This window comes from Oncorhynchus nerka, linkage group LG3 (genome assembly GCF_034236695.1).
Source record: "Oncorhynchus nerka isolate Pitt River linkage group LG3, Oner_Uvic_2.0, whole genome shotgun sequence".
Lineage (NCBI taxonomy): Eukaryota > Metazoa > Chordata > Actinopteri > Salmoniformes > Salmonidae > Oncorhynchus > Oncorhynchus nerka.
In genome coordinates, this window is record NC_088398.1 from 26878370 (window position 1) to 26888497 (window position 10128).

The following is a 10128-nucleotide window of genomic DNA, read 5'->3' on the forward strand; positions in this document are numbered from 1 at the left end:
TATTTCTTCATCTAGGTCATGGCACCCAAACGTTTTTTTTAACCACTGCTACAGTATATGTCTTACTCAGATTGTTGTGTACAAAAAGGGTTTGTTTCCTCCTGATGTATATGGAGTCTACTGCATGATATTTTCCGTGCACATGTAAAACATATATATATATATTTTTACAGTCAATCAAAACTGAAGTCCCAAAACGGTGGTACTGATGAAATATATAAAGAGAATACATAGCTGGAATGAACTGTGTGTGTGACTATGAGGGGTGTGCAACCTCGGAGCATGAACTCTTGACCTTTGACCTTTTAGGTGCATGTGAACCCCAGTCAGTCTGTGCTGGTTCTAGAGGGTGATGACATTGAGAGCTTCAACAGGGCCGTGCAACAGGTCACCTACAGGAACTCTCTCCGCTTCGCCACCCCTGGAGTCAGGCCACTCAAACTGACCACCTCACTCAGGTACACGCTGCACACACACACACACACACACACACACACACACACACACACACACACACACACAGAGGACTAAGTGATCTCGCTCTCCGAGGCCGACGTGAGTAGAGTCTTTAATCAGGTCAACACTCGTAAGGCCGCGGGGCCGGCCAGTTCCATGACATGTTCTCAGAGCATGTGAAGAACAAATGTCAGGCACATTCACGGTCATTTTCAACCTCTCCTTGTCCCAGTCTGTAATCCTCACATTTTTAGCTGTTCACCATCATTCCTGTTCCCAAGAACTCTGAGGTTCCATGCCACAATGTCTACCACCCTGTAGCACTCACATCTGCAATCGTGAAGGGCTGTGAAAGGCTGGTTATGGCACACATGAACTCCATCATCCCAGACACTCCAATTTGCATTCCACTCCAACAGATCCATAGACGACGCAATCTCAATTGCACTCCATACTGCCCTCACCCACCTAAGAGAAATAGTTATGTGAGAATGCTGCTCATTGACTACAGCTCAGCGTTCAACACCATTTTCCCCTCCAAGCTCGAAACCAAGCTTTGGACCCTGGGACTGAACACCTCTCTCTGCAACTGGATCCTGGACTTCCTGACGGGCCAACCCCAGGTGGTGAGGGTAGGCAACATCAAATCCGCCACACAGACCCTCACACGGGGGCCCCTCAGGGGTGCGTGCTTAGTCCCCTCCTGTAATCCCTTTTCAACCATGACTGCGTGGCCACGCACAACTCAAACACCATTATCAAGTTTGCTAACAACAACAGTGGTAGGCCTGATCACCGGAGACAAAGAGAAAGCCTACAGGGAGGAGGTCAGAGACCTGGCAATGTGATGCCGGTACAACAACCTCTCCCTCAACGTCAGTAAGACCAAGAAGCTGATTGTGGACCCATCCACATCGACAGTACTGCAGTGGAGCGGGTCGAGAGCTTCAAATTCCTCTGTGTCCAAATCAATAAGCACTTAAAATGGTCCTCTATATCAAGGCAGTGTGAAAGGAAGGCCGAGAAATTTGTTAGACTCATGCCACCCAAGCCATAGACTGTTCTCCCTGCTTCCACACGGCAACAGTACCGGTGCATCAAGTCTGACACTAACAGGCTCCTGAACAGCTTCTCTCGCCAAGTCAATAGCTAACAAAATGGCGACACGGACTATTTGGGTTGAGCCTTTTTTTGCTCGGTCTCTCTGCACACTCACAAGACTCTACACACTCACGCACACTGACGCACACACACACAGACACTAACTTAATTTGCTCACACACATGACATGCACACACAAGTATACTGACTACATGCACACACACTCACATACAGTCAACATATACTCTGCCACTGCTCTGTTTATCGTATATCCTGATGCCTAGTCACCTTACCCCTATACATGTCTACCTCTATCACTAAAGTATCCCTGCACATTGTAAATATGGTACTGGAGCTGACCATGTGTATATAGTTTACTTACTTTCTCGTGTTCCTCTTATTTTTATTTCTCATGTGTTTTTTTTGTGCTCTACTTTGTGTAATGTTCAGTACTACATTGATATTGATTAGTGCATTGTTGGGTTGAGAGCTTGCAACAAAGGCTGTACTTTGTGCACACGACTTTAAAACTTGAAACTGAAACACAAACAGGCACACACTGACAATGCAGCATTTCTCCAGGACTGCTTGGTGGAAGGGAGCTCTTCATTGGACATTGGACATTGACATTGATCTCAATAAACGTGGACACGGCTAGAGTAGTCGATAAGCAATTCTATGGAATGAAAGAGCGTGATGTTAAAGGAACGACGTCGTCCCAAACCCCAGGTTCTAATGGCAGTTATCTTATCTTTGACTTGTGTTCTGGTTCGCAATTACTTGTATCATATCTCTAAAGCCATTCTTTCACCACAACCTGTCCTCTCTGTGACAGAGTATTTCAGCCATGTTGATGTAGTGTGGGTGCCAGTTTGTTTCTGTCTCATTTTGGACATTTTTCATTGTCTATCCATTGTTTAGCGACATAACATCATTGAAGGTTGCCAGGTACCCAAGCTAATGATGAATTAAATAATTTGTTCATTCATTTTTTCAAAGGTTCTTATACAACTTGGGGGTAGAACATGTAGACACCTTTTTGATTGACCCTTTACCCCTCATAGTCTCCATGCACACTCGCAGGGCCCTACACAGACACACACACACACACACACACTGTCGCTCCAACACACACAAACAATCACTTCATCCTTTGCTCACTGACACATAATATGCACATACATTTATGCTGACTCTACACACCCACTCACATACAAGCTGCTGCTACTCTGTTTATCTTATATCCTGTTGCCTAGTCCCCTTACCCCTATACATATCTACCTCCATCACTCCAGTGTCCCTGCACGTGTAAATATGGTATTGGATATGACTTTTTAAATATTTCCTGTATATAGTATACTTACTTATAGTACTTACTTTATTGTGTATTTCATGTTTCTTATTCTTATTTCTTGTGTGTGTTTTTGTTCTAGTAATACATAGTTATTGATTATTGCATTGTTGGGTTTTGAGTTAGCAAGAAAGGCATTTCACTGTACTTGTGCATGTGAAACTTGAAACTTTTACTCTGCAAGTGTATCAGAGCACAAGGATACGCTGTTATGTTGAAGGATATCATCCCAGTGCAAGGAGTGGAGCTTTATCTGCAGATGATATGAGTCACGGTCTTTTTGCTCAACTAGGTAATCTAGCCTTGGGTAAGAGGAAGCACGGTTGAAGCATATAATATTGAAACAGCACATTTTTTTAATGCCACGGTGTATCGCACGTTGTATTAAGTTCATGCATAACCAGACGTTTTTTTCCTTCTATTTTTGGATTAATTGCGCCACATTGGCCTACACGGGTCCTTTTTTAAATCCACTTTGTTGATTTTAAATATTTATGCACTTTGTGAAGTGCATGTAGGTCCTATCTATCAATGTTATTTTGTATCTGACCCATCACAGGAAGTGATGAAACAACAGGATGTCCTCATTATCTAACCCTGTATGGTAGAGCTATATAAAGAGCTGCGCTTAATGTTGTGTTTTTTTTTAAAGATTAGTCAGATTTAAGGTACAACAGTGATGTGGTGTTTTTATGCTTGTTTTGAGATCTGTTTTCATGAGTTTGTGGATTTTCTTTTTGCTTGTGGCTTTTAAGATTAGTCTGATTCCAGGTCAGGAGATTATTGGCTTTTTCTAGTGTGTTCTTCAGTCTGATTATCAGTTAGTAGTAGAAGGGGATGTTTATTTAATAGTGGTTAAAGATAAGACTGATTTGAGGTCAGCAGTTCCTCCAGATGGCTGACAGCAGGCCCTTGTGGAGAGTCCGATATAGCAGCTGCTCACTGAAAGAGTGCGAGAGATAGTATTACTGCAGTTCCAACACTCACACACTAAACAACTCAAAGCAACACTTGAATCATAAATCAAGTACTGAATCGCCAAACAATAATACCTTTTCAAAGTGCTTCTGAAAAGTGGCACAATTAGTATCCGCTACTAATTAGTATCAGACAATGCATGCAATATCATATAGTCCAGGGTTTTTCAATCCTGGTTCTGGAAATCCACAGGGTGTGCAGGCTTTTGTCCTAGACTAACATTAACACACCTGATTTGGCTAATCGTCAAGTCCTAAAACTGTTTACTTATAGAGAAATAACTGGTACCCCCCCCCCCCCTTCTCCTTCTCTCTCTCTCTTTCCTCTCCTCCCCCTAGGTGTTTCAATGAGGAGAGTTGTCTTACGCTCAGGCAGTTGGAGGGCTACCTGGTGGTCCTTCAGCCCGATGCCCCTCAGATCTCCCTGTCTGGGGTCGGCCCCCATCTGGCCCGCCCCGCGCCTGAATTTGAGGGCCCCCGTGGTGTACCCCTCTTCCCAGAGCTGAGGATCGTGTGCTCCCTGTCTCATGCTGTTAACACAGCCGCTCAGGGCATGGAGGGAGGAGGTGAGCCAGCAAACAGCCCTTCCATGAATACTACAATGCGGGGGTAGAGACTAGTGCATTCCAATCACATCAATCTAATACATTTGAGAGCATTTTGCCATCATTTCTACTATGGATTGATGCTTCTAAAAATAATTATGGGAGCACGACTAATTTACATATGGACCATTGTCTAGTCGGAACACATTATATCATCAATCAAACTGCGCATATTTTACTTAGATTCTACACCTGATCTCAGCCTTTTTTCAAAAGTCATACAGGGCTGAAGCCTGGATCTCAAACTTACAAATCACTTATTTTTCTTACACTTGCCTCTATTTCCACTTTAAGTGCCACTTAATTATATGTCTGCTGACAAATAATGTGAGGTAATATCTGTCTTTCTTCCAAATCTGATTTGAATTGGGGTGCATGTTTCCTACCCCTGTGAAAGTATGTTCCCAGTCATATAGTTGGGTTGGTTGTTTAGCAACAAAACCGATGCATGCGCAACTATGGGGAAAAACAGACTGGGTTGACTTAGAGCGGGGCGCCGGGTAGCCTAGTGATTAGTGTTGGGCCAGTAACTGAAAAGTTGTTAGATCGAATCCCCGAGCTGCCAAGGTAAAAATTTGTTGTTCTGCCCCTGAACAAGGCTGTTAACCCACTGTTCCTAGGCTGTCATTGTATATAAGAATTTGCTCTTAACTGACTTGCCTCGTAAAATAACAAAACAAAACAAAAATTGTTGACAACATGTGAACTATATTCCGTCTCCAATGTCTATTGAATACATAAATACATTTGCCCAATGAGCACTTGTTGTCTCTCAAATACATCATTACTTTTGTTGGTTAGCTCGCGAGCTAATTTTAGCCATTGACATGAAATCAGTTAAAACACCTCAGAAATAGCTGAAACGGGTCACTTACAATTCCCCACAATGCAGTTTCTTGTCATTGTTATCTGGCCAGCTATCTGGCCATCCAGAATCACAACAACTCACGGACTTCAGCTCCATTTGAAGTGCGCACATCCTCAGCTAATCCATCTATACATATATTCATCACTGACCCAGCCCCCCTCCACCCATCAACTTCCCCCAATGATTGTGTGCTTGAATACTAACTAGGACCACACAGACCCTGTACTATTATTATAAGTGCTTTGTGCATGTGAGAATCATATGTATGTGTGCAATGGCTGTATATTGGAGAGGAAGCACACATCTGTGTGTGTCATCCGTTATGAGGATGATGATGGTTATGTATAAAAGCCTCTTCCTGCATGGGGTCTGTTCAGGTCAGGACATGGTTGATAAAGCTGTGTAGCAACAGAGAACATAGTCTCTGCCAATGCTTTATCTGTGGCTCACTACCTAATCTATTATGTACTTTATTCTGTCTCTCCAAAATGGGATAGTCCTGTTTTATCCACTTAATCCACCCGGCCTTAACCCCTCCCCCGTTCCCCGTGTTCTCTCGTCTTTATCTGTAGTTTTATAAGATTGGGTAATCAGTCATTAATGTGCTGTTTTTTTGTGTTTTTTTTCTCCTTTTAACTGTCTGCTTTCTCTCTCTCTCCCTTCCTTTTTTTCTGCTTTGCATTCTGCCTTTCCCCTATTTCCAAATTTTGCCCTCCCTCTCTTACCTCATTCTCTCCTCCATTCATCTCGCTCCCCCCATGACCCCCAGCTCTGATGTCAGACGCCGTGGCCCACACTCTGGACGGCTGTGAGGTCCAGCCCCTGGGGGAGGAGCTAAACCCAGAGAGGGAGGAGCTCCTGGTGGACATGGATGCCCTGAGAGAGAGGGGTCTGGAGATAATCAACACCACTGCTTACATCGCCATCACAGGTACCGCTCATTTCCCCTATTCGGTTTTATTTTAAAGACCCACTTCAGCTATGTTTAAACTGTTTTCATTGAAAAACGATATTCCAAGTAGAAATACTTAAGGGTAAAAAAAAAAAAATGTTTTGAGCAACAACAACAAAAATGTAGGCACAGTTGCAAAATTCAAGGAGTTGGTCTATTGGGTGCGCTCTGATGTCATCAGCCTCCCCACTTGCTTGCGTGAACTACATAGGAGCAATAGAGGACAAAAAATGAGGGGCTCATCCCCCCACTTGTGCCATGTGATGAGGAACCCTGCACCAGCTACTGAAATGCACCTTTTGATAAATTCCATGCTAGTGAGGCTGGAGTGGGTCTTTATTTCCAAAGTAAAACGAAGAAAAGTTTAGGAAAACTGCACCAGGGGGATAGACTGTGTGCTGAAGCACTTCATTTACTGCCCACAGTGATATTCAGCATGGCGCAATTAGTTGGGATTTTGAAATTGCACATAAGGCTATGTTGCATATTGCGTCTCACCTCTGTATCACGTTCACAAACTGTAGCATTATCTTTTCATCTTACTGTTTCCTCAGTGTTGAACTGCCCCTAAACTTCCTACTCTCTACCTCTCATCATCTCTCTCTCTGTTAGGAGCTGAGTCCATCTCCGTGTATGAGGATGTCCTTCGGTCCGTCCGTTACCGGCTGGCTAAAGGCTCGGCCCGCTTTGAGAGGCGGTTCCGTCTGTCCTGCTCCGAGATGAATGGCAGATACACCAGCAACGAGCTCACACTGGAGGTAACTAGTCTAACTGACCATAGAGGCTGTAATTAACCCAAAATGGGTTAGCAAATAAGCTTCAAAGGGGGTGTACAATACTAGGGCACTAGCTAAGTGGTTTTAACCTAGCATTTGGGTAGAGCGATAGCACAGCATTAGTTCAGTTAGTAAGAGGTTCTGTGGCAAGGCTTCTTTTTCTTCTTTTTTTCTCTCTTTCACTCACTCTCTCTGTCTGTCCTTCCATATATTCATCCATCCTTGCTCTCAGGTGAACTTCCTGCACTCCCTGGACAGTCTGTACCACCCGTCTCACCTCCTGGCCTCCCAGCAGCAGTTTCTTCACCCATCTCACCACTCTGGGGAGCTAAGTGGACACACCCTGCCTAACCCCCACCGCAACTCAGGTTTATACACACTTCATTTACCTCAGTATTAATGTTGACCTTTTTCGCTTGATTTACCTTTTACAGGAGAACTGTGCTCTATATTCCTGAGTACATCAGTTTTGATCCATGTTAAATCCAGACACATAAAAACAGATGGATGAAGGAGATAGAGATTCAAAATACCAAAATTCACAGGTTCATTTTCACCACAAGATGTCAGTGTCACTGACATTAATGACAGATGGTGGCTGAAAGATTCATATAAAACTCTTAATTTCCTCTGACAGTGGTGCCAGGAGCGGCCACAGTCATCATCATGGTGTGCGTGGGCTTCCTGGTTGTCATGGTGATTCTGGGAGTGTTTCGAATCCGCTCCATCCACCGCCGTGGCGAGGGCACCGGGGGAGGGTCTAAGGAGGATAGCGGCCAATGGGATGACTCTGCCCTCACCATCATCGTCAACCCCATGGAGGTAAAGACCTAACTGTGTTTTTGTGGAATAGAATAGATTTTTTATTTATTTATTTCAGTGTGGAAGTTTTGAGTTTGGTTTAAGAGGAGAGACGATTTATTTGAATGATTATTTTATAATTTATTTATCTCTCAGTCCTATGAGTCTCGTATGGGTATCTCAGCTGACACCGAAGGTGAGGGGGAGGAGGACGAGGAAGTGGTGGAGTCACCCGATGACGCCAACGACGACCAGCGAATCATCATCAAGAAAGAGGGCAGAGACGGCAACCCCCGTCGCTACTAAGCCAATCATCTCTCTCTCTCTGGAAGTACTCATTTCCATGGAAACCACAAAACGGCTCGCCACTCACCTCAAAGCGTTTAAATATCGAAAACTGCTGACACCTCTAGTCTATGGAATGTAAAAGTACAATAACGCACACTGTATTTCCGCAACACCACAGCACCATTAGTGGTCTATAGCCAATAACAGGGCATTGAATCTTTCACCACGTAAATGTTCTATGGCACAATATATACAGTATACTCTAACCGCCTGACCAAAACAACCAACAAAAATTGTATGTGGTGCACTAATTCCTAACTCACAGGGAATTGACATTGTCCTGGAAGTCTGTGTGAGACAGGCTGGACCGAGGCTACATAACTTAGATGTGAAGTTAGGATTGTATATGTTTTACTATCTCTATATCACACTTCAGACACCTTTGCCCACCACACAAAATGAATATTGAAGCAATCGATTCACACAAAGCCTTGTGTAGGCTCTTCACATATAGACACAAACCCTGATCCTGACGCTATCCCACACACCTCTAGATTTAATCTAGTTGTCTTTTTGCTGCACAATCTCTCTCTCTCGCTCTTTCTCTCTCTATACATTCCTCAACTTCCAAAAACATGCCCCCCCCCCCAGATCTGACTCCAGCTCAGTTCCACATTCATAGTAACCTTAATATCGAAATACATACAATTATAGGGTTCTAGCTGATTTTTACACACTATGTACGATGTGCTTCACAATACTGTATGTGATGTGCTAAATTACATCAAATCAATTGTCCACGCAAAAGCGTACATTTTCAGAACTTTCCTTTTGTCGGGGTAGACTTTTAAATGGTAAATCGTATTGCTTGGTAGAACCCTTTCATTGTAAGGTTTTGCAAGACAACCAAACAGGCTGATGATAAGGGCATAGACCCAGTGACTCGACTGAGCGACCCCCCCCCACGCACACACACACCATTGCACACTCACCACCCACCGCTCTCGTAACAATCTCACGACAAAGACACACCCGCGCCACAACACCTGCTGTATCCAGAATGTCAGCTCAGCTTGGGCAGTTTTGATTGTATTACATTTTCTGTACATACAATTATTGTTATTGTTATTATTATTGCAGTCAACGCTTGCTCTCTGTCTGTACTCATAAAGAGGGAGCTGCATTTACATATTATTTATTACCAATTACACTGTTTTTATCATTTGACCAGCTGTTGTATATTTTTAAGATTACACCATCAGAATACGGAGTACTAATAATAATAATAATAGTAGTAGTAGTAATAAGGATGATGATTCCTGACTTGATGAGTGTATTCATTCGTGTGTTGAATTGTTGTAATTTAAAATCGTGTTCATATCTGAATCACAGTAAATGGAGGGAACTTTGGTAAATAGCTACTCTGTCACCTCTCTCTCTCATTCCTTCCTTCTTTCACACCTTCGAATGTTCTCAAATCGTTCTCTCTTCCCCAGCTCCACTTTCCCTCTTGTCTTTTTGTTTTCGTGCCAGTCCCCACCATCTCTTTGGTCTACCTCCCTCCATCCCTCCCTCACTTCCCCCCTCTGTGTTTATTGCTGTCTGTCTGTGTGTCAATGTGCAGTGATAAACCTGTCAGTAAATAAAGCCTGTTGTTTTTCAGTGTAATATTATGGAAAACAAATTGCATTAATTACTTATATTATTACTATTGGGACATTAACTTTAATTATTGATACAATGACAACATGGATTATGAAGATTATTGTTATTGATAACTGTCTGAAAACATTTAAAAGTTCATAATAAAACACTCTGATGAGGTCTAAATGCTGCCTGTTTTTTAAGTAAATAATCATTTTGAAAATATTTCACAATCACTACCATCTTCTGAGTACTTTTTGGATGGTTTGAAATAATACATAAATTCCTTGGTAAAAGCCTACATATATC

At 43.0% G+C, this 10128-nt stretch overlaps 1 protein-coding gene across 4 annotated transcripts in view; it reads left to right on the forward strand.

Moving 5' to 3' along the window:
* Positions 1-10005, forward strand: part of LOC115141327 (calsyntenin-3) — a 39389-nt gene extending 29384 nt beyond the window's left edge. For all 4 annotated transcript variants that reach the window (XM_065010581.1, XM_065010567.1, XM_065010575.1 and 1 more), the window contains exons 13-19: positions 310-458; positions 4225-4451; positions 6128-6289; positions 6923-7068; positions 7319-7454; positions 7724-7908; positions 8044-10005. In XM_065010581.1, coding sequence (XP_064866653.1) covers positions 310-458; positions 4225-4451; positions 6128-6289; positions 6923-7068; positions 7319-7454; positions 7724-7908; positions 8044-8193 — 1155 coding nt within the window. In that variant the 3' untranslated portion in view covers positions 8194-10005. The remainder of the gene's footprint in view (positions 1-309; positions 459-4224; positions 4452-6127; positions 6290-6922; positions 7069-7318; positions 7455-7723; positions 7909-8043) is intronic.
* The last annotated feature ends 123 nt before the right edge of the window (positions 10006-10128 follow it).